This window comes from Trifolium pratense, linkage group LG5 (genome assembly GCF_020283565.1).
Source record: "Trifolium pratense cultivar HEN17-A07 linkage group LG5, ARS_RC_1.1, whole genome shotgun sequence".
Lineage (NCBI taxonomy): Eukaryota > Viridiplantae > Streptophyta > Magnoliopsida > Fabales > Fabaceae > Trifolium > Trifolium pratense.
This window is the reverse complement of record NC_060063.1, coordinates 55,000,154-55,025,817: the sequence shown is the minus strand read 5'-3', so window position 1 is coordinate 55,025,817 and position 25,664 is coordinate 55,000,154. Positions and strand designations below refer to the sequence as shown.

Below are 25,664 nucleotides of genomic sequence, written 5' to 3'. Positions count from 1 at the left end.
GAGAACGAAATCGAAAACCGATAGATATAGGCAAAATTAATTGGAAACAAGACAAATCAACACAGAAGCAAACCTGACGGAGAGGACACGAGAGAGATGGAAAACCTGCAACTGACACAAATGGAAACCCGTTTCTCCCAAATAAGACCCGCACGCAATAGAACCGGAGGAAAAGCTTACAGCCATTAAAGCCAATAAAGCAAAACGAGAAAAGGCAAATGGAAGGCAGGGGGAAAGGCTTAGAATGAACAGGAACCAAACCATTTAGGTGGATCTACAGTGCCTCTTTTCTTCAATCCGCATGTAAGGTTTATTGATTGATTGATTGATAATCTAATAAAGTTTGTCAAATAGTGCATGATAGTATATTTTTAAAGCCTTTCTGAGTTGCTTCACCAACAATAGAACTTCATCACATAAATCAACAAAACAAAAAAATATAACTTCACATGATTTGTGTGTGTGTGTCTCAATTTCTCAGATTGTTACTCCCATTTAAGAATTATTAGGAAAGTCCACACAAAAAAGGAAATTTTGAAGATGATTTCATATTCCAGCACTTGTCATAACTACCCCATCAAAACAGTGGTCGTTTCGGTTCAAGAGAACCGGTCCTTTGATCACATTTTGGCTTGGATGAAGCCCCCCAACCTGAAAATTGACGGTGTCACCAGTTTTGAGTCAAACTCAATTTTCACGAGTGATTTCAGCTTGAACTAGGTTCAATTCAGCGACCGATCACTCGATCCAAGACATTTATGAGCACATTTAGGGACAACTTATCCTCCTCCCATACTTATGCGCCAGAACTCTAACACAACTTATCCTCCTCAGTCCTCAACCTCCAAACATTATTGATGGGTAGGTAAGGTGACAAAATTTATGATCAATAGTTTTATTGATGGGTAGCCAGCAATAGTAAAAGGATTTCATAAAACACTAACATTGTGCAATATGTTGTCTATTTTAAATGTTAGAGGACACAACAAATTGTTTCCCCAAGAATGCAAAGCTATTTTATGACATAAGGGCTTAAATTATAATCCTCAACTTACAAAATTAAAAAAATTTCATTAATTTTTTTTTTTAAAAAAAACTACATATATATTGAACAGGTTGACACAACAACAAACACATGACCTCCCCTACCAATGCACCCTATATGTATTGCAAACCCCAGCGGCGTATCAATCCATTAACAATTTTATTCTGCAGTGGATGACAGATAAATGCACTCAATTGACACCCCTAATCACGAGCAACAACAACAACTTGTTTACCAACATTGTGACCGTTAAAGATGCCAAGCAAAGCTGCAGGACCTTTCTCTAGTCCCTCAGCTATGTCTTCCACATACACAACCTTCCCTTCTCTGATATGAGGCAGTAAAAACTCCAAGAATTTGGTGTATAGATGATAGTAATCAACTACAACAAAACCTTGCATACGGATCCGCTTATATATGAGATGCGCCAAATTTGTGACACCTTCATGTTGCGTAAGATTATACTGTGATATCATTCCACACAAAGGTATACGGCCATTGAGTTTCATATTCAGGAGTACAGCATCAAGCGTCTTTCCTCCAACATTCTCAAAGTAAATGTCAATGCCTTCTGGAAAATGCCTGATTTACATAAATTGATATCCACCGGTTACTATTAACTATAGTTTTTATGTCAACAAACATATTGAACTAATTTTTTTCCACTGAAAGAATGTTATAAACTGACCTTTTCAATGCTGCATTAAGGTCTTGCTCTTCTTTGTAGTTAATGGCTTCATCATATCCAAATTTATTCTTCAACAGATCTATCTGGTTACAAAAGACGTACGTTTAAGTAGACGAAGACAGTATTTTTGCAGGTCAATAAAAAGAGACAAAAATGGATTTCTTGGGGCTCGTTAATCATATTCCTTTTCAAGTTACAACAAAGCATTCGTATTCCAAAAAAGAGTAGTGCAACTGTGCAAGTAGTCAAGTACCAATGTACCATTTTGGTCCTCTTCAATTAGGCTAACTATGTAATATAATTAGAGTAATTCTAGCAGTTTTGTTATATCAGTATATAATTAGTGAGCAAAAACCTTGATTGTTATCATTGTAATTCGGGAAATTCAAAACCTATGAAGCAATGAAAAAGACATGGACACAATACTGACACAAGTAATAATTTGAGAAAATGAATTAATTGAAAGTTATCACATGTGTCTGATAGAATTGGTAAGGTGTATGTAAGGAGGGACATGTAGGTGCAACAGAGAAGCATTGCCACTAGTGGGAAAAGCATGAATAGTGACAGGTGGCATAGAAGAGAGAGAAATAGGATCTGATGGTTATAAGGAGGAATGAAGGTTCAGTATGGTTAGGCATTGATTTTAGTAGTCACTCACTCTACTTGGGAGATTCTAGATGTCTCGAACTACCTAGGTTATATTTACATTTTCTGCATTTTATCATTCAATCTTATACTGTAATTCAGCCATTGAATCACTTGATTCTATTGGGTTATCAATATAACAGTTGCTTTTCTGCTCTATATTGTCCTATTTGATAAAATGTTCAATCGTAATCGAGATCGAGTCCTATCAGTGTCTTGTCAGTGTTGGATACCGCACACTCCTTCTGTCCTTCAATCAGAAGTGTAGGTGCTACATAATTCAAAAAACTAGAACTTTAAACAGCCATTCATCATTTATGCGGGAACATATAACAACAATAATCAGATAAATACCTTCTCTTTACTTCCAGCACTTCCAACGACATAGCAACCATGCAATTTAGCGAATTGGCCAACAAGTTGACCAACTGCACCAGAGGCAGCTGAAACAAAAACATTCTCTCCTTTTTTGGGAGTGCCTACTTCAAAGAAACCAGCATAAGCAGTCATTCCTGGCATACCTGCGCTCAAAGAAAAACACAAAATATGTCAAAAGACACAAAGGAATGGCAGAAAACTACACAACTAGCACTAATAAGCTTGCTTCCATGTTTAGATACTAAAATTCATTCTGAAAGTCCACAATGTATACTCAGAAAATGGAACATCATAATTTGAGGTCTGCATATCATATTGACATCAAGTACATTCTTCGCTACAAACCAACATAAAAAGTTGAAATTGTTGAATACATACCGAGAATTCCTGTATAGTAGGAAAGAGGAACATCAGTGTGCTCGATTTTGAAAAGTATTTGAGCTGCAGGGAGAATACTATACTCTTCCCAATTAGTAAATCCCCACACTAAATCACCTTCCTTATAATCTTTGTGTCCAGATTCCAGAACTTTCGACACACCATAACCAGCTAATGGCTGCAATTACTAAAAATTTATCAGTAGCTGAACAATACAACTTCAATATTGCAATTATTCTTTGATAAATAATTGCATAGTCCGTGTTTGGTTCTGTGGTGACAAAAATTGATTCTGAGTGAATTGATTTTGTAAATTGAGTGTACAAATCAAGTTTAGCCTGAAAAGCTACAAATTCTAGCTTCAATTTAGAATAAATTCTACCGAAAAAAAATCCAAACACTCCTCAGATTAGGCGTGTCCCGGTATCGGACACCGACACAACACCGACACTTATGAATACACTGAATTATGTCATTTTCTCAAATTATTATCGGTGTCGAGGTGTCAGTGTCTAAATTGTGTCCAATGTCTGTGTTTCATTGCCCAAGAATCAATTTTGAAACCTCAAAAAGTGGAAACAAAAAAACACATAATATCAAGCACCTCGTTCAAATTATCAACAAAAATAAAATCTCACCAAACAAACAGAATTTTACATGCCATTTTTCTCACAAACACTAAATATAAAGATACACTAATACAAGTAAACATACAATTTAATTTAAAAATAAATTACTTCTTCAGCCCATTGACACAAATTGGTCACCAAAAAAGTCTACTTTAAGGCTCAATTTGGCATATAATGAAAAGGGTTTAACCCAAAAAAGTAAATTGACTTACAGATTGAGGAGTGTAGGCACGAGGATTGAAAGAGTATTTTGGGTTGCTCATAAGAGTCCTCATATAAGGATCACAAGACAAGTAAAGATTTTTGACAAGAACAACATCATTGGAACCTTCTGGAAGCTTAAGAGTTATAGTACTGTCAACTATGATCATGTCGGATTCTTTAGGAAAACCAGAAACATAGTCCTTAAAAATCACTTGCTTGTTGTTAACTTGTGCCATGTTTGATGATTGAATCTGATTGTTTAGTTTACAACAATACACACAAAAATTGAAAGAGGATAAGTAAATATATATATAGGTTTGAGATTAGAGTCATCAATGACGATTGTACCAAGAAAGAGTCATTGATGACGATGTTAAAGAGGAAATCTGTATCTTTTTGGTTGGTTTCCCACATTTTCTTTGTGGTGAGAGAGATGCATATATTTAAATCGAATTATTTAAAAACAATAAAAAAATTCTAAGCAAAGCAATGATATATTTTTTTTAGGAAAATGTTAAATAGTGCACCCGGTTAACTAGTTAAGCATACAGAAAAGAAAATTTTGTCTTAAAATTTGTGCATTTAATGTTGTTTTTATCAATATTAACTTTATGTTTTATTTCTATTTTTGGTATGTTTAACAAGTGCACCGGATGCACTGTTTAACATGACTTTTTTTTTTTTATTACAATGGAGTTTGAGATGATCCAACTTAAAATCTCCTACAAACTACTCAAACCTCTCACCACTAGATCAAACCTAGTGGCTTAAGTTGATGATACTCTCCAGAAGGAGAGGAGATCGGCTCCATTGAAATCAACCTCCCATGAAATCCCATTTCGGCCTTTTAAAAAAAAAAACTGCCATGAAATCACAACCATTGATATATTTTGTTCAAGTGTTTCATTATTATTTAAAATTAAAAATAATAATAAATGGCATAGATAGCACCTTATTCTCTCCATGAAACTAACTGCTACAGGAGACAACCCATGCACCTTTAGAATAAGTAATACTCATTACTCGAATTTGGATTGCCTACTGTCAATATAACACGAAGTTTCACGTTATGAATTTGGATCATTGATTTATGATCTAACGGTTCATATCACAAACTAATAAAATCAATTAAAAATGATCTCAGGCGTTGATTTTAGATTGGACGGCTAAAAACAGTAACTGCGTCACGCAGTTACTATGTCTAATCTACATCCCCCATTATTCTCTTCATCTTAGAGAATGTTTGGATTGACTTATATTTGAACTTATGCGAAACAACTTATGTAAATAAATAAGCTTTTATGCAATATTATAAGCTTTTCAATGTAGTTTATGAGAAAACAATTTATAAAAATACAATTTTTGCTAGTGAAAACTTTTGAATCAACATAAAACTTTATTTATTTGCAGAAACTATTTCCATACGCTCAAAAATAAGCGAAATCCAAACGAACCCTAATATCTAAGATGGTGACTTGATTAATGTCGATTTAACTTACTTTTTTTTTTTGTTTTAATCGAATTGGTATCAATTAATACTTTAATTGTGTAAAAATTAGAATCGTTGTTATGTTCAAAAGAAAATGTCTATCATCATTAGAGTTTTCAACTTTTAAGTACTAGTTCATGACGAAACAAGCTTCACATTAGAACATGATGAAACCTAAGTTTCTAACATATAAGTCATTTCATGTTCTACCTTAAATTTGAATATACCTCAAATCTAATATATGTCTTTAAGTTTCACGTTTGTAATATATAAGTCATTTCAGTTTTTAAGTAAGAAGTCATTTAAGTTTATAATTTTTTGCATTGTTATCCTTCAAATTATCCCTCGTTACAAAAACTTGTTTCATCCTTATCATTCTAGTTAATTTCTTTCAACATATGTGTATTTTTCATTAAAATATCACCATGGTGGAAACGTTAACAACAAAGATGAAACAAAGTAACATAGGTTTTTTTTTTTTTTGAAAAAGTAACGTAAGTTAATTGAAAGAGTAACGGTGCAACAAATTGAAAATATAAAAGACATATTTGTCACATAAAATATTTAAAGGAATATTAACTGCCACCTAAAAAACTTAAAAAATGTAACTGTTACAAACACAACTTAAGAACTTAAAATCATGATTTACTTTGGTTGAACAATGTTCCGTCAAAAGGAAGCATTTTTGGCTGGAGATTGTTGTTAGATAAACTACCAACCAGAGATAATTTATTTTGCAAAGGCATTATGTGTTATCAATAATATCAACGAGAGGTGCTCTGTATTTTGTTTCATGGAGCAAGAGGATTTAAACCATATTTTATTTACCTGCCGTGTCACTGTTCAAGTGTGGCAGCATATATTCATGTGGTTGGGCACAAGTTTTATACTTTCTACAACACTTCACTTTGCTTGGAGACATAGCAAAAGGCCAAAATAGCAAGCGCTTTCAATACGGTTGGCGACAACGTGGTGTATGTGACGTATGCGAAATAATATTTTGTTTCGAGGAGCTTGTGTTAATATAGCTTCCTTAGTTGACCAAATTACTTATATTTCATGGTTTTGGTTCATAAGTCGATTAGGAAGTAATGTCAATTTAGTTTTCTCTGGTTGGTGTAACAATCCTTTAGCTTGCTTTCAATCTCTCTAAAGTGGTTGTTTTTGAATTGTAAGGGTTGATTACCCCTTATACTCCTTATAATTCATTTTTTACTTATAAAAAAAATGATTTACTTTATAAAAGTCTAGTACAGTATCTTCCTAGCTACTCCAAAAAAAGTGTAGCCTCTTTAATTCGTTGGTATACTCCTAGTTTATACGAATTAAACATAATCCTACCTCAAAATTATGGTTTAAATAAATGGAAGAATTCTTCAATCCTATATTATCCCTCATATAGGGCTCATGACTATTTTGATGTGGGACTCTAAGTTGGGTTCATGAAACCTAACTTGCACATGAAAATCTGTAACAAATCCTCCTGCTGGTGTATCGAAGATTCATTCTTCTCATTTGTTTTATAGGGTTCATTCTTCTCGTTCGATCCCGATGTCCAAGGATCAAACCTGCTCTACAATTATAGTAGTATGATTATTTTTATTTTCAGAAAAATGCTAACATGTGTCTTTTTTTTATTTTTAATTTTCACCATCAATTTTTTGAAGAAGTTTTCACCATCAATTTAATCTGATTCGAGGATCAGTTCTGACATCAAGTGATTTCAGCTACCTCCCAATCACAGTTGCGGGGGGCTAACATGTGTCTTTAGGTATACATATGTTAAGCAATTAATTGTAAAAATATTTATTTAAAAATTGTACATTGTGCATTTAATATTTAGAAATCAAAATATTATTTTTGAAAATGTAGAATATCTATTTTTAAATCATTTAACATAAATAAAAAATTTCTTTCTAAGTTTATGGAATAATTAATGTATTTAATCTGAATTAAAACCAAATACATTAATCTAAAAAAATAATTATTGCTTATATTATTTGAGACCGGAGGCAATACCGTATAATACATTTGAGATATATTCAAATTTGGAAAATATTTAAAGCAAAACTTGATTTGCTTGAATTTTGACAATATTTTTTTTCACAAAACTTGGACCGAACTTAATCAATGAAAAATAGGTTGATTTGATTCAATCAGTTGGCTTTTTCAAAATATACAAAATTAATTTTTATTATAATACGAATTTAAAAAATAAGTAATATAGGTGAGCCTTTTAAGTTAGACTAATGATCCACTAATATAGAAATTTGACTAAGTCCATCATTGGTCTAGGTACTAGAGAACGAGATAGATTTTCTGAGTCCGTTTTATCTGCAAAACGTAAATATTGGGCAAAACAGTACATGCAGAATATCACATGACATATGTTTAAGGTATTAAACAAATTTTATCTTATACAATGTTTGGTCGGAAATTTATAGTTGGAATGATTTGATGGATGATGGATAAATGAGCTCAATTGACATCCCTATTCACGAGCAACAACAAGCACTTGTTTACCAACATTGTGACCACTGAAGATGCCAACCAAATCTGCAGGACCATTCTCAAGTCCCTCAGCTATGTCTTCCACATACACAATCTTCCCTTCTCTGATATGAGGCAGTAAAAACTCCAAGAATTTGGTGTATAGATGATACTATAAATGCGGTAACTATATGTCAACAAACATATATTGAACTAAAATTTATCCACTGCAAGACTATTATAAACCGACCTTTTCAATGCTGCATCAAGGTCTTGCTCTTCTTTGTAGTTAATAGCTTCATCGTATCCAAATTTGTTCTTCAACAGGTCCACTTGGTTGCATCAAGACACACATGAAAGTAATGTAATTAGGGTAATTCAAAATCTACGAAGCACTGCATAGATATGAATATAGGATACGCTAATATGAGAAAATGAATCAAGTGTAATTGCATTTGTAGTGTTGGACATCAGACACGTCTTCGATCAGAAATGTAAGCACGTATAACAACAATAATAAGACACATACCTTCTCTTTACTTCCGGCGCACTTCCAACAACATAGCAACCATGCAATTTTGCAAATTGGCCAACAAGTTGACCAACTGCACCAGAGGCGGCTGATACAAAAACATTCTCTCCTTTCTTCGGAGCACTTACTTCAAAGAAACTGCCATAAGCAGTTATTTCTGGCATACCTGTGCTCAATGAAAAAGGATATGTCGAAAAGGCGAGACAGAAAGAAAATAGAACATAAATCGTACTACATATGACAACGATAACTTCAGGCCCGCAGCTGCATATCATAGTAACATTAAGTACATTCTTCTGGATAAACCAACATATAAAAAATTGAAATTGTTGAATACATATATACCTAGAATTTTTGTATAGTAGGAAAGAGGAACATCAGTATGCTCAATCTTGAAATGTACTTGAGCTGCAGGGATCAAGCTGTACTCTTCCCAATTAGTTAACCCCCACACTAAGTCACCTTCCTTATAATCTTTGTGTCCAGATTCCAGAACTTTAGACACGCCATAACCAGTTATCGGCTGCAGTTACTCGAAAATTATTAATAGCGGCACAATAAAACTTCAATTTTGCAATCATTCTTCGATCAATTTCAATCTCGATTTAAAGATGAAACTGATATTTTAATAACACAAACTACACATCAAGGAATTTTAAGCACAAATCACATAAGTGGTAAATGTGTCTGTCTCCTTTGTACAATTTTGGACAGTGACACAAAACGTTTTAACCAGAGATTCTTTATCAAAACAGTTTTTCAAAATCGAAAAACAACAATAATCTCCCCACCGCCAGACTGCGGATTAGTATGGTCCCCTTCCCTCGTAACCAGAGAGTTAAATAAGACCAAACAAAAATTAGTCACCAAAAGTTGACCCATGAAGTGGATAGACTAATTAACACACACACACAAAAAAAAAAGCAACTTTAAGGCTCAATATAACATAAAGTCAAAAGGGTTTTAGATTTACAGAGAAAAAATATATTGACTTACTGATTGAGGAGTGTAGTTACCAGGCCTTAGAGAGTCTTTTGGGTTGCTCATAAGAGCTCTCATGTGAGGATCACAAGACAAGTATAGATTTTTTAGCAGAACAACATCGTTGGAACCTTCCGGAAGCTTAGAGTTATAGTAGTGTCAACAATGTTCGTGTCTGATTCTTTAGGAAAACCAGAAACATAGTCTTTTAGAATCACTTGCTTGTTATACTAACTTGTGCCATGTGGATTGTTGAATTTGGTTCTTTAGTTTACAAGAATCCCATAAGGTCTATTTAATACTAAACTCTTCATTTTGTAAAAGTATATTAAATTCATTTTTGACATAGTAAGCAAGCAGACTTTCATACATTTATTTTCATAAGTTATCTTGAAAAACTTATAAAAATAAGCTGAAAAAAGAGCTTTGGGGAGTGTTCGTTGGTCTCCGTTTTGCACATGAAAGAGGAGCCACCAAGGTGAAGGTGCATGTAGATTCTAATGTTGTTGTTCAAACACTACTGAAGAGCTCTAATGATGGCAGTGTCATTGGGTGGAGGATTATACAAGAAATCTGAAGGTTGCCAACATTGGATTGGGAGGTTGTAGCGTGTCATTCTTATCGTGAGGCGAATTCATGTGCGGATGCTCTTGTTAACATGAGATGTGAACACAAACTTGGTCTTTGTGTATATGAACAATGTCCGACTAGATTGAATTCTCTGTTACTAGCTGATAATAATATGGGGATTACTACCCTAGACTTGTTACTTTTTAGTTTTCTCTCTTTTTGGGCTTATTCCCCTTTTGTATCCGATGATAATAATAATAATAATAATAATAATAATAATAATAGTAAAAATAATAGTATTTACTTAAGTCATACAATATTTTGGTTTGCATGTAACTGACACGTCAATTTTCATAATGGAATTTTGAAAAGAAAAATATTATACACTTGACGATTAATCGATTAATATCTTCAATCATAACAATTTGTTTTTTTTTTACAATTACTGGGGTTATTGATACGTGAATCGGTCCGTGTTGGCGGTTGATTCATTCTCCAGTTTGGTATCCGGTATAATCATTTAGGAATCGGTTTTTCTTTCTTTTATTTTGGTTCTTAAGAGTTACGTTCCCTCCACACACACACACCCCCACTATTTTTTTTTCTTTTCTCTTAATTCACCTAAAAAAATTACAAATTAATTTGGTGAGTTTGTTCAAACGTATAGTATAAATTCAATTATTTTATATGTTCTTTTTGTCATTACAAAAGATGGTTTTACAATATAATTATTGTTTTACAACATAGAATTATAAATATTTTATACTTCTTATTAAATTTGATGCATTATTAAGCTAGTAGTTTGGTTATATCGAAAAAAATCTAAATATTTTTCATTTTTTATTATTTAATTTTAAAAATAAATATTTTTCATCTTTATTTCTTATTTAAAATTCAAGCAAAATATGGCAACATATATTATGACTCCATTTGGTAAAAAATAGCTGATAACTGATAAGTTAGTTTATAGTGGATGAGCATATAAGCTAGCTTTTAGCTTATAGCGAATATGTTAGCCGATTGAATTTGTAGTGTTTGGTAATTAAAATTAACGGTTGAACTAGCTTATAAGTATGAAATGGCATAAAAAATTTATATTTAATTTTGAAGTAGAATGTCAGGGGTAAAATTGGAAGAAAAAATGATAAGCTTTAAGCTCATAAGCTACTTGAAATAACGTCTAAAAAATAAACTATAAGTTAGTAAAATATGCTATACGCTCATAATGGAAAGACCATTACCAAGCAGAGCTTTTAGCTTATAAGTTATAAACTATAAACTAACTTATTTGTCTTCCCAAATAAAACCTATATATATTGATAGAAAATATGAAAATGTTACATAACTAAACATTAAATAATAAGTAAAAACCATGGGCCTGGTTTCTAATATTTGTAAATATTTATTTTACTTTTTGACTGATTTTCAATTACACTTTTGTAATAATAATAATAATAATTTGTTCAAAAAATAATAATAATAAGAGTAATATTACTAAAAATAGAAGACCGAAGAAGAAAAAAATAATAATATTCTAAATATTTAATATTTTCGTATATTGACCACTTACTTTTTTCTCTAGTCATATTCCATAATAAAACATCTTCCATTCATGTAATCTTCTATTTAACCCCAACATACTACAATCACAAATCATTATAGTAACTCTCAATTAATCTTTCACATGTTTAATTTCATTGTAATCAATATGCAACGACTCATTAATTTTGTCATCATTCTTGGTTTTATTTCTCCTTGTCTATGTACAAGGTTGAATGTTGGAACCAAAGATGGTATTTATAATGTGATGGATTATGGTGCACGTGGTGATGGCAAATCTGATGATACACAAGTATATATATATATATATAGACACACATATATATTTAATTATATTTTTTATAATTTAGGCATGTCACCAATAGGGTGACTCTTAACAATATTTTAAATTATATGTATAAGTTGATTTGCAGGCATTTGCAAGTGCATGGAGTAATATATGTAAAGCAAGAGGAAAGTCAACACTAATTATACCAGCAGGAAAATCATTTTTTGTGACAAAAGTACATTTTAGTGGTCCTTGTAACGCCAAAATTCACATTCAGGTATAAGTAGCATTCAACATAAATATAACAACACCTTTTATTGAAAAAAATAAAAATAAATATAACACCTATTAGTTTTATGTTGATGGACAAAACTAATATATTAATTATAATGTTAAAAAATTTAAAAATGATAGTGTATTTTGGAAATATAAATATGCGTAATTTTATTCTTTGGGACTATTCATATTCTAAAAACATTGTATTATTATATGTTAAAAATCTTATTTTGTTCTATAAAAAAATGAGAATAATAATGCATTGTTAGTGTAAAAACATTTACACTATCAATCAATCACAACTCATCTTTTAGATGATTTTAAAGGAAAATATAACTAAAGTTTAATATTTTAAATCATTGACAGTGGTTATGATTAATTAAAAGATATATCCACTGTCAGTACAAATCTATTAAATAACTCAAAAAAGGTGAGCATATCATACACATACAAATGGATATAGATACACATTATTAATTCACATATTATTATTAAATTTCATTTTTTTTTTACAAAAAAAACTATAATTTTTATTTAATTTAATAATTATGCACTAAGAGTATAAAAGAAGTATAAATATAATTAATTTATATTTGATGTTTTCCACAAGGTTTTATAATATTTTTATATTTTATTAACGTTGTTTGATTTTCTAAACTCAAAGGACGAAGTTCAAATTCGATCCCCTCATATATATTTTGCAATCTATATTGTAGTTGGAAGGAAAAATAGTTGCACCACCTAAAGAAGCCTGGAAAGGTGGCGAAAAATTAATTTTAATCGAAAATTTAGACGGACTTACAATTGATGGCAATGGTGAAGGAGGAGCATATGGAGATGGTTCAACTTGGTGGAATTGTCCTGGTGGTTGTGAACATGAACGACCTGGGGTATATATATATGATCATTATTTATCTTTTCTCTATCATTATTTACCGTTTCTTTGTCACAATTAATTTTTTATTGGTATATATACCTATATTAATGAAAAATAACACTTTCACATAATACAATTATTTTGTATTTCATATATTTATTATTATTATTATTATTATTATTATTATTATTATTTTATTATTAATTAGAAGAATGTTAACATGTGCCCTAAGGACATATGTTAAGAAAATTAATAAATTTAGAAAATATTTATTGAAATTATTTGTGCATTTTATCTTTGAAGCATTAAATTTCTTGTATCATTAGATATTGAATTTCTATATTAATGTATTTTTAACATGTGCACTTAGGGCACACGTTAACATGACCATTATTATTATTATTATTATTATTATTATTATTAATTATATTTATTAACAAATGAAACTATTAAATTTAATGACGAACTCATTTATTTATTCTATTTGTTTTTTTTTGAAATAATTGTCCCAAATTTAACATTTTAAAGTGATTGTGGGTAAATCGTGACACATTTTTTTCTTATGGTACAGATCTTGCATTTTCATTCCTGCAAGGATCTTAGTGTTAGAAACATAAAGATCACTAATAGCCCAAGATCTCATATATCAGTTAATAATTGTATTGGTGCAACATTTTCTCAAATATCGATTGATTCTCCTGCTATAAGCCCCAACACTGATGGTTTTGACATTTCTTTTTCTAAGAATATCTTGGTAGAAGATTCAAACATAAAATCTGGTAATTAAACTTTTTATTATCCTATGGTAATTTTTATTTTTAGTTTTATTTAAAAAAACATTATGTTATTTTGTAAAAGAGAGTCAAACAAAAATTATTATGAAAAAAGAGGAAAAATTAATTAAAAAAGTCAATAGTAACTAAATATTAATTATATAAATAAATGTTTTTTTTACACAATTTAGTATAAATAAATGTTAAAAGTTGTATTAAGTTTTAGAAATAGTCATTATCCTTAAAATGATTAACATTTTTTTTGTAAATTTAATCTAACTTTCTTCTTTTTTTAATAGGTGATGATTGTATTGCCATCAATGGTGGTTCATTTTTTATTAACGCCACTAGAATTACTTGTGGACCAGGCCATGGAATAAGGTTTATAATGTTTTTATCTGTATCTAAAGTTCAATTTATATATACACACACTATTTGTATTGTAATTTGGATTAAAATGAGAGCAAATATTATTAGTAATAATTAATAGTTGATTACATCTTAAGAGTACATTCCCTATAATCAAGAGATCACAATTATTATATGAAGATTAGACAACTAACACCCTAAATTAATTTGTAAATCTTATTTTCAATGTTAAATTATGATTTTTTATAAACAAATATTAGTATTTAGTATGATATACTATTAGTTTAGAATTTGAATTATTGACATCCTCAAATTTATTTTGATGTGTTAGAATTGTAAAATTTATATTGTACATGTATTTATATTTTCACAAATCTCATAAAAATGTGTACCTTTATGAAATAATCAGTGTTGGTAGCCTTGGTAAAGTAAGAGATAATGATCAAGTTTCTGATGTTTATGTACGGAATTGCACCTTCATTGGGACTACAAATGGGGGAAGAATCAAAACAGTGTCGGTGAGTATAACAAATAAGGTTAAATATTTTTATGTTTTCCACAAAAATACAGATCTTTCGAAATTCATCCTCATTAAAATTTATTCAGTCTTAGCTCTTATCTTTTATTGTACAATTTTTTGTACTTACTTTTAAATAATCTAACGACAACACTTTCATTGTCCAATTTTTTGCAGGGTGGTTCGGGTTATGCAAAACGTATTACTTTTGAGGAGATAAATTTAGTTAATGTTAAAAATCCAATAATTATAGATCAACATTATCCTAAAGATTTGGAGCTGGTACACATTACATGCTACATGTTCATATATATATATATATATTTGAATAATTCATACATAATGTTATACTAAAACCATAGTTATTTATTTGCTTGTGTTGAATTTGTTGAAATTAGGATTCAGATGTTTCGGTTAGTGAAGTAACATATCGAGGATTTACCGGAACTTGTGAAGGCAACGTAGCTGTTAAGTTCGAGTGCAGTTCCGCTGGTTGTCCAAACATTATATTAGATCGAATCAACATTGACTCAAATCAAGGAAAAAATCTTTCAACGGTTTGCCACAATGCCCATGGAACTGCTACAAATACTATTCCAGTTGTCTCTTGCCTACAACAAAATGTTTTATAGGCCTATATTATGTGGGGAAAAACCTATTTAAAGGATGTATCATTAATCGTGTTGCAATGAAATACGAAAACTTTCTTTTATAGGTTTTTTATACGAAAACATTATGAAGACTTATTATTGGAATCAATAAAAAATACAAAATAATTCTTCTTCTTTTATGTCTAGTTTATTTCCTCTAAATTTAGGAGTGTGACATACTAAATTGGGTCATTTCACTTAATTTTTTATTCATATTAAAATTCCCAATCCAAAATTAAGTTTTTGCATTTGTGCAATCATGCGGTTGCCTTAGACAAATGCATCAAATATGTGATTCTCTCTAAGTATAATTTTTTTATCCATCTGGACTGGACAATGGGCTTAAGAAAATATCCAATAAGCCCAATTAGAGTAAAAAGGATGATAAGCCCAAAGTAGGTAAAACACAAAACAGGCGATTAGAAGCTAGGGCGCGACCATCAATTCTAAGACAACGCCAAAAAAGGATTGGATTCTGCGTTACTGAAAATATCTTCTCCTTCCTTGCATCAACCGCTAACTTAAGAAGGAAGAATTAAACTTCTCGCAACTGCCATAGCTTGGAGACCAAGGTTCTCATCCCTATTTTCACGCCACACCACCGAAGAAGATGCTAAGGACCGGATTTTTAGGAACCCTTGCTTGGAGAAGAAGACTAGAAGCTCTATAAATAGCTCCATATTCTCATTTGTAAAAAGACGGATTCTGACTTATTAAAAACTCCCAGGGTTGTTGGGATTGAACTGAGTGTATTCACACCATTTGATCAATAATACAAACCCCCTTGTTTTTTACCAGAACATTTTGGCGCCCACCGTGGGGCTGCGGTAAAATCATTTGATCCCAGCCTATCACAGCAACTAGACGAAAAATCAAACATCTTCACATGGCTGGAGAACACGAAAACCACGACAACTCTAACGTTAACACCCTGCAAGCCGCCGTCGTAGAGATTCGGCGCTTACAAACTCAGATTGCGGCCATCGAAGCCGAAAGAACTAATGAGAAAGAAAGAGCGAAATTGATTTTGGAGGAGGAGGAGGGAGAGGGCGTCATGGACGTACAACCCTTAGCACAGCACTTGTGGGATGCCCAAGTGGTGGAAACAATCAAGGTTCCTCACCTTCCTACCTTCGACGGAAAGACGGATCCAAGGGAGCACCTGATGGCAATTGGGACACAAACTGCCATAATCAATGCTCCGGAACATCTAAAGTGTAAATTACTAGCCGGCACCTTCAAGGATGTCGCCCTGCGTTGGTACATGAACCTTCCAAGAAACTCAATTGAGAGTTATGCTGACTTTCATAAAAAATTTATTCACCAGTTCGCTGGATCGAAACACGTTAAAGTCACATCAACCAGTCTTTTCTCCATCCGCCAAAACCATGGCGAGTCATTGCGTAACTTCCTCGCCAGATTTAGCGAAGCCACCATCAAAGTCTCAAATCCAAATCAGGAGATGTTCGTGGCAGCCTTCCACAATGGGCTAAGAGCGGGACATTTCAATGAGTCCTTAGCCCAAAAGCCAGCCTCGTCGATGCAAGAGGTGAACAAGAGGGCGGAATGTTATATTAAGGGCGAAGAAAGTAACGCCGAGAAAAGGCAAAGAGACGTTAAGGAGAAGGAATACGTGGGCCGTGCCGCTAGAGCGCCCGAGCACCCACGACCAAAATCAGGGGGCCACCAAGGAGACCCATGGCAAAGGCATCATGGGAAGCCCTACCGCCAACCGCTCAGAAGAGAATTCAGGAATCATCCCGCCAATGAAGACCTCACGCCATTAAACGCCTCAAAGGTTTACGTCTTAAATGAGATTCTGGCCACCGGTTTGGCAAACCTCCCCCCAAGGAGAACCAGTAACATCCCCATGGGGCTGGACGATAACGCCTGGTGCGCATATCACAGGTGTAGAGGTCACTCCACAGAAAAATGCTTCCGCTTAAGGGATTTAATCGAAGAACTAATCAAAAGCGGACACCTTCGCAAATTTATTGACGACGCCGCCCAAGGGCGGGTTGTCGTGCCAAAAGTTCCCCGGCAGGAGCCACGAGACCCTCCTGGGCCAAACAGAGAGCCTCCCAAGGGGAGAATCTCCGTGAATACAATAGCGGGGGGATTCTCAGGCGGGGGCGAATCAAGCTCAGCAAGGAAAAGGTATGTACGCCGAGCCATCTCGGAGATATACCTCGTAAGTCAACCTCAGCCATCAAACGTACCAGATTTGGCATTCACGGCAAAGGATGGTTTGGAGGTAGCACCCCATGACGATGATCCCTTAGTGATACAAGTCCAAATTTTGAACTGTGATGTAAAAAGAGTACTGATAGATTCGGGGAGTTCAGCGGACATTATGTACTGGGAAGCTTTCAAGGCCATGCAGTTAGCAGAGGAGCAATTGCAACCATACTCCGGAACCCTGGTTGGGTTCTCTGGCGAACAAGTGGACGTGATGGGTTACGCCTCCCTTCTTACCACGTTTGGAGAAGGCAGCAACGCCAAAACTATCAAGGTGCGATACCTGGTAGTTAAAACTCCTTTTACCTCCTATAATATTATTATAGGAAGGCCCGCCTTTAACACATTAGGGGCGGCCATGTCCACTCTATACCTAGCAATAAAATACCCCCTTGAGAATGGGGGAGTAGGAACAGTAAGGGGCGATCAGATTCTCGCCAAGAAGTGCTACGAGTCTAGCTTAAAGATACGACACCGAACTTCCAGCGCAAGCGGGAGATTCGAAAGAAGACAAGCTGCAACTCCAGGCGGCATAAACATCATAGAGAGCGCAGATATGGATCCGAGAGAGGAATTCCAAGATCGAAGGGTAAGCCCTATAGAAGACCTAGAGCAGGTTCAAATTGGCGATCACCCTCACCAGACAACCAGCTTGGGAACAGCGTTGCCCAGCGAGGAGAGGAGACGAATCATCAAAATCTTGAAGGATAACGCTGACCTATTCGCATGGAAACCTTCAGATATGCCAGGGATTGACGAAGGGGTGATAACACATAAACTCTCAATATCACCCAGCACAAAACCAGTTTCCCAAAGAAAAAGGAAGGTGGGAGAAGAAAGACGAGTCGCTATAGCAGAGGAAGTAGAGAAACTAAAGGAAGCAAGATTCATCGAAGAAATAAAATACCCCTCATGGTTGGCAAATGTCGTCATGGTGAAAAAGGCCAACGGGAAGTGGAGAATGTGCGTGGACTTCACAGACTTAAACAAGGCGTGTCCCAAAGATCCATATCCCCTACCTAACATAGACAGGTTAATTGATGGCGCCTCGGGGTGTAAGATGCTGAGTTTTATGGACGCCTACTCCGGATACAATCAAATAAAGATGAACCCCTCCGACGCCCGCCATACAGCCTTTATGTCGAATACCTGCAACTACTTTTACAACGTCATGCCTTTTGGACTGAAGAATGCGGGAGCAACATACCAAAGGTTGATGGACAGGGTTTTTGCTGAGCAAATAGGGAAGAATTTAGAGGTATATATCGACGACATGGTAGTAAAAACTTCCGAGGGAAGTCGCCATGATGATGATCTGTTGGACATCATGGGATCAGTAAGAAAGTACAACATGAGACTAAACCCAGCAAAGTGTTCTTTTGGGGTACAAGCCGAAAAATTCTTAGGGTTTATGCTCACCAGCAGAGGAATAGAGGCTAACCCCGAAAAATGCCAAGCCATCATAGACATGAGGAGCCCTACATCCGTGAAAGAAGTACAGACCTTGACAGGCAGAATAGCCGCACTATCCAGATTCCTATCATGTGCGGGAGAAAAGGGTTTCCACTTCTTCGCATCTCTGAGGAAAAATGAGAGGTTTTCCTGGACGCCAGAATGCGAAGAAGCCTTCAAACAACTAAAAGAGTTCCTGGCATCACCGCCCATCTTAACACGCCCATTACCAGGTAACACCCTTTACCTATATCTCGCAGTTTCGGATAGAGCTTTGAGTTCAGCTCTAGTTCAAGAAATAGAAGGCGAAGAAAAACCTATATATTTTGTAAGTAGAACCTTAAGGGGAGCAGAAACAAGGTATCAAAGAATAGAGAGGTTATCTCTCGCGGTAGTTGTCACAGCCAGGAAGTTAAGGCAGTATTTTCAAAGCCACCAGGTAGTTGTTAAAACAGATTACCCTATCAAGAACGTCCTCCGAAAGCCAGACTTGGCAGGAAGGATGGTGGCGTGGTCCGTGGAATTATCGGAATTTGACATCACCTTCTCACCTAGAGGGGCCATTAAGTCACAAAGACTAGCTGATTTTGTATTGGAGATGTCTACTCCGCCAACAACAGAGAAAACGGCGTTTTGGACACTCTCAGTTGACGGGGCCTCCAATGTGCGAGGAAGTGGAGCCGGAATAGTACTGGAAGGACCGGATGGCGTGATGATAGAACAATCACTACGTTTCGCCTTCAAAGCTAGCAACAACCAAGCGGAATACGAGGCTTTGATAGCAGGAATGAAGTTGGCAAGCGATATGGAGGTAAAAGAGCTGAAGGCCATGAGTGATTCCCAGCTGGTAACCAACCAAGTATCAGGGAAGTTTCAAACGAAAGAGCCGCAGTTAATCAAATACGTGGAGAAGGTGCAAAACCTAGCTAAGCATTTCGATTCGTTCGAATTAGTTTACGTTCCCCGCGAACAAAACATGAGAGCAGATCTATTGTCAAAGTTGGCGAGCACCAAAAAACCAGGAAGCCATAGAACCGTTATCCAAGAAACCATAAAAACTCCCAGCATCAACGGGGAAGAGGTAATGATGGTAATAGAAGAAGAAGACTGGAGATCGCCCATCATCCGGTACCTCCAAAAGGATGAGCTCCCGAAAGAAAGGGAAAAGGCTTTTAAATTGAGGAAAATGGCGGCATGGTATTCAATGGTAGGGGATAAGCTATATAAGAGAGGATTCGCGTCCCCCCTCCTTTTATGCGTCAGTACTGAAGAAGCCAAGCGCATCATGAATGAAGTACACGAAGGATCATGTGGTAATCATATCGGTTCAAGAGCATTAGCAGGAAAGATATTGAGAGCAGGATTTTATTGGCCAGATATACATGATGATACCGCCATGTATGTAAGAAACTGTGACAAATGCCAAAGACACGCCAACCTGCATCATGTTCCGGGGGAGCCACTGAAGTCAGTGTTATCCCCTTGGCCCTTTTTCATGTGGGGTGTAGATATCGTTGGTCCATTTCCGGTTGGCTATAAACAAGCGCGATGGATCATCGTCGCCGTAGACTACTTTACAAAATGGATTGAAGCAGAGCCGGTATCCAGCATTTCGGCGGAACAGGTAAAAATCTTTTATTGGAAGAAAATCATCTGCAGATTTGGATTGCCCAAATACATCGTATCCGACAACGGTACACAATTCGCTAGCGAAAAGGTCGTTGAATTCTGTCGAAGCAAAGGAATCAAAAACACCTTTATATCAGTGGAGCATCCACAAGCTAACGGACAAGCAGAGTCAGCAAATAAGGTGATACTAAGAGCCTTAAAAAGAAGGCTAGATAGTAAAGGCGAAGCTTGGGTAGCCCACATCTCACCCATCCTCTGGTCGTATCACACCACTCCCCAATCCTCGACAGGTGAAGCGCCATTTACAATGGTCTATGGTTCGGACGCGATGATCCCGGTGGAAATAAATCCTCCTAGTTGGCGCAGAGAAACCACGACGCAGGAAGAGAACGACAGAGCTCTGGAAGAGAACCTAGACATGATCGAGGAAAGAAGAGAAAGAGCGCATTTCAGGGAATTCGCCATAAAGCAAAGAGCCGCTAGGCGTTATAATACGAGAGTCAAACAAAGGAGTTTTCAAGAAGGCGACCTGGTGCTGAAAAGACCTATGGGAAAGGATAAAGGAGGAAAGTTCGCAGCAAACTGGGAAGGCCCCTTTCGGGTGCAAGAAGCTTTCGAAGGAGGAGCATATCGCCTAGAGACCATGGAAGGAAAAATCCTCCCAAGGACATGGAACGTAGCAAACCTAAAGTTCTACTATAGCTAATCACGGAGCATCACTTTATCGGTGGAAGAATAAGTAAAACCATTCTCTTCTTTTAGCAATATTTTTAAATGATGTATGAGAACCGTTTTCATAAATAAATAAAAAACAATGAGACACTCTTTTCCCCTGTTTCAACGGGGGTTTTTATCGAGGCTCATTGAATTTCAAAATTCTAGTAGTTTATATCTTCCTGCATATCCCAAATAAAGGTCAACTCTGAACCAACAAAAATGGTTATCTCAAACTTGAGCTCTGAATCTTTACTTAAAGATCAACTCAGATGTGAGCGCTGAACCAAAAACAAGGGTTACAGTGCCTTGGCGTCACCTACGAGTTGGGTACGTCAGAAAAAAAAATTATTATTAAACAAGGGTTACAGCGCCTTGGCGTCACCTACGAGTTGGGTACGTCAGAAAAAAAATTTTATTAAACAAGGGTTACAGTGCCTTGGCGTCACCTACGAGTTGGGTACGTCAGAAAAAAAAATTTATTAAACAAGGGTTACAGTGCCTTGGCGTCACCTACGAGTTGGGTACGTCAGAAAAAAAAAAAATTATTAAACAAGGGTTACAGTGCCTTGGCGCCACCTACGAGTTGGGTACGTCAGAAAAAAAAGAAATTAAACAAGGTTGAAAAGCCTTGGCGTTACCTGTAAGTCTTACGAGTTGGGTACGTCGGAAAAAGAAAAATTAAACAAGGTTGAAAAGCCTTGGCGTTACCTGTAAGTCTTACGAGTTGGGTACGTCAGAAAAAGAAAAACAAAAAGGTTGCAAAGCCTTGGCGTTACCTGTAAGTCTTACGAGTTGGGTACGTCAGAAAAAGAAAAATAAAAAGGTTGCAAAGCCTTGGCGTTACCTGTAAGTCTTACGAGTTGGGTACGTCAGAAAAAGATACAGTGAAGAAAGGCGAGATTATTGACGCCGCCAGAAAAAGCTTATACATAACCAAAGCAAGGCGATTCATCACAACGCCAAATCATTTGCAACCACCAAAAAACAACAGGTATAAAGTTATTTGTATCAATTTACAATTATTATAGAAAATCGAAGATGTCGCAGGTGCAAGGATAAAGTTTCCTAGGCGAGAACGACAAAAGGCGTTACCTCTCAACGTAATGCAAATCCATAAAGTTATGAAGAGAAGAAATCAGGCAAATAAAGAAATTTATAAAGGACCCAGCCAAGGGGTAAATTGTTCAAAGCCACAAAAAGGGCATACAAAATAATTACAAAAAGCCACAGAAGGGCAGAAACAAAATCATTACAAAAAGATCATTCACTGAGGAGGAACATAGGGAACGAGCTTGCCGTCAACAATTTGATTCATTGCATCAGCTTCGCCAAGGCGCTTAGCATCGAGATCCAGAAAAAGAAGCTTAACCTGTTCTATAGCAAAAGAGAAGCCCTCGTCATATTGGTTGGCGGCATAGAGCTGAAGCTCTGTGACATCACTCTCCAATCTAGCTTTCTCATCAGCTAGGGTCCCTACAGACTGTACCGCTTCATCCTTCTCCTCGGATAGCTTGGAGAGTTTCTCAGCCTGGGCAGCAGCATTCTCTTTGAGTTTGGCCTCCGAAGCGGCATAGCTTTCTTTAACTTTGGACAGCTTTTCCTCATACTCTTTCTTCAGCCTCTCTGTCTCGCCCTCCTTTTCTTCCTTCAACTTTTTAATGTCACCCTCCAGCTTCGCCTTGGTTTCAGAATACCTCTTCTCAATATCAGCGAGGTTATCATCAACCATCTTCACTTTCTGCCTCGCCTCCATGACCTCTTGCTCCTGGCGGTTTGTCAACAGATAATTAAGAAGAGTACCCTTGACTTCATACTCTAAGGCTTTTTTCCTCAGGTCGTCCGTCGAAGTGTTGGTGAAGCGAGTCATGTCACCCACCATGGTTACCCCTCTCTCAATAAACTCCAGAGGATCGAAGGAGCTCCAGGAAAGAGGCGCAGCGGTTTCAGCGTCTTGAGAAGGAGGCTGAGAAGAACTGGAAGCCGCACCTTTGCCCTTGTCAGCGCCCCCAGCCTTCTGAGTAATCTTCTCAACTTTTTGCTTTTTGGGAGGAGGAGGAGCAACACCCTCAGTCTCCTCTACTCCAGAGGCCGTCTTTCCCGGGATCTCGACACGGATACGCCCCTCATGCTTCTTCTTGCTCCGCCCTTCCTTCATAGCAGCTTCCTCCACTTGCAGCTTTTTCAGTGGATCAGTCACGGCGACAACAGGATTGGCCTTTTGCTGGCGAGCCTTAGCCAAGAATGCCAGTCTCTCCTCATTAGAAATAGTCCTCATTCTCTCTGCAAAAGTAAAAAGAGACAAAGAAAAAAAAAAAAAAAAAACACAAGAGTTAATAATGAGGCGAGATCAACATTAAACAGAAGTAGAAAAATACCAAATGCGTTACTTACGTAAATACTCTGTCAGGGCTTCACTATTACCCTCACACCTAAGAATATCGGCGGTATCCATAAGAGCATAGGAGTCAAGGAAGTTGACGGTATCTTGCTCAAAATCGCTTAAGGCTTCAAAGATAGCACCCTTGATAAGCCTAGGGTTATCAGTCCAGTAAAAAGGGAATAGAGGATCATCAACCTCATCATACATCAAGTCAGAAAATTCCCCAGCACTACGAACTCGAAAGAAAGAATTCTTAAAGTTCTTGAAGTTGGAGGCATATAAATTCAGAAGGCGACGGTTAGGTTGACTGCTAAGAGAGACCAAAGTTTGCGGCTTCAAGTTCTTTATGTGATAGAAAGAGAAAAAAACGCCAATTGAAGGCTCCAATTCGAAGCCAGAACACATTACCTCATAGGCTTTGATAAAGGCCCAACTATTAGGATGGAGTTGGGTGGGGGCGACGTTGAGAACCTTCAATATCTCCGCCTCAAAGGAAGTAAAAGGTAACCAAATGTTAAGGGGTTGTATTACGCCGGTATAAAGATAGAAATAATGCGGCGGGTTATCATTCTTGGAAAATACAAACTCGTCCTCTCTGACGGGTTCGGTTATAATAAGGTCTTCATGAGAGGGGTCTGAAAGCTTGACGGCTTTCCTAAAGCTCCTCACCATTTCCGTGTTGGTATACTTTGAAGAAACTTCCATGGTGACGGGAGTATAACCAGCAACAACCAGATCTCGACAAGGATTCTTCCGCTTTCCTGTGAAAGAGGAAGGGGAGATTATGACGCAATCACTGTCATTACCACTATCAACACTACTACTATCACTATCACTATCACTACTACTACTCCCAACATCAAAACCCCATAATTCCGAATAAAATCCTCGGCTATTAAGTACACCGTTAGCCCTAGTATAATGGGCGCGAACTTGTTGCGCCCATTCGAGATAACTAGGAGCAGAAATAGGAACCCTCCCCTCATTATCGTCTAACTCTCTCAAAATAACCATCTTTCTAAAACCTAAATCGGAAAATTAGGGTTCCTACGCAACACAGACCAAACCGGCGAAAAGGAATAAGGTATAAAAGAAAAATACCTTAGGAAATTGACAAAGCTTGGAGCAATAAAACTGGAAGCGTCCTAACACGAAGCGTTGAACAAAGGCTTGCTGGTGAATCGAAGAAGGATATGCGAAAAAGAGTACGGATTTTCGAGAAGAAATAAGTAAAGGGAAAGAGAAACAGAGATACTATTTAAAGAGGAAAACCTTTTCGGCTGTTTGAAGTCCAGAAGTTGAAGCAAGAGGTAACGCACGCGTCGTCGGATTAAATACGTGTCAAAGCGCGCATCTCAAGAGTAAATCAGGGAAGATTTATCGTCAGACAGTTAAAAAACCACGCCCACAGGCGAGGTAGCTATCTATAGCGCCTTTAAAGGAAGGGTCACGCCAGGACGCATTATCTCGCCAAAAAAGCTAAAACTTGATTCGCCTTGGGGGCGCAACAAAGATATCCAAAACAACGCCAAATGAGAAAAAGCCAAGAATCAAGGGGAGGCAAGACATAAAATAAAGCAAAGACAAGACATAAAATAATGCATTCTACTCAAAGCAAGAAAGAAAAATCTTTATTATTAGCAGAAAATGGAAAGTACAACGAGGAGAAACCAAGGTTACATGGAGAAATCCTAAAATCCTATCAATCAGACTCCGAATCCTTTTGCACAGGCTCAGGGAAAGTCATCTTGGATTCCACGGTGACCCGGGACCCCCCTTCTTCACTGGACGAGGAAGCACGAAGCTCAGGAGGAACATAGGTCTCCAGAAACGAAACGTAATCCTCATCACCACTACCAGAATCGGAGGTATCCGAGGAAAGAACGATAACCTCCACCTTTTTGACATCCTTAGACCTTCGGGAGC

The 25,664-nt window shown here is 36.2% G+C and overlaps 3 protein-coding genes and 1 pseudogene across 3 annotated transcripts; 2 read left to right on the top strand and 2 right to left on the bottom strand.

Moving 5' to 3' along the window:
* Positions 1–916: 916 nt before the first annotated feature.
* On the bottom strand, positions 917–4,399 carry LOC123883284 (2-alkenal reductase (NADP(+)-dependent)-like). The gene is made up of 5 exons (XM_045932031.1): positions 3,979–4,399; positions 3,138–3,315; positions 2,736–2,902; positions 1,734–1,816; positions 917–1,627 (listed from the first exon to the last, which is right to left on the bottom strand). The coding sequence occupies exons 1-5, from the start codon at positions 4,204–4,206 to the stop codon at positions 1,249–1,251; spliced, it is 1,035 nt and encodes a 344-aa protein (XP_045787987.1). The 5' UTR covers positions 4,207–4,399; the 3' UTR covers positions 917–1,248.
* A 3,489-nt stretch (positions 4,400–7,888) lies between these two features.
* On the bottom strand, positions 7,889–10,100 carry LOC123886921 (annotated as a pseudogene).
* A 1,640-nt stretch (positions 10,101–11,740) lies between these two features.
* On the top strand, positions 11,741–15,304 carry LOC123886920 (probable polygalacturonase At3g15720). Its single transcript, XM_045936192.1, has 9 exons — positions 11,741–11,884; positions 12,006–12,137; positions 12,853–13,026; positions 13,585–13,792; positions 14,086–14,167; positions 14,565–14,673; positions 14,850–14,954; positions 15,071–15,155; positions 15,213–15,304. The coding sequence occupies exons 1-9, from the start codon at positions 11,741–11,743 to the stop codon at positions 15,302–15,304; spliced, it is 1,131 nt and encodes a 376-aa protein (XP_045792148.1).
* A 1,888-nt stretch (positions 15,305–17,192) lies between these two features.
* On the top strand, positions 17,193–17,910 carry LOC123886918. Its single transcript, XM_045936191.1, has 2 exons — positions 17,193–17,834; positions 17,887–17,910. Exons 1-2 carry the CDS (start codon positions 17,193–17,195, stop codon positions 17,908–17,910), a joined length of 666 nt encoding a protein of 221 aa, XP_045792147.1.
* The last annotated feature ends 7,754 nt before the right edge of the window (positions 17,911–25,664 follow it).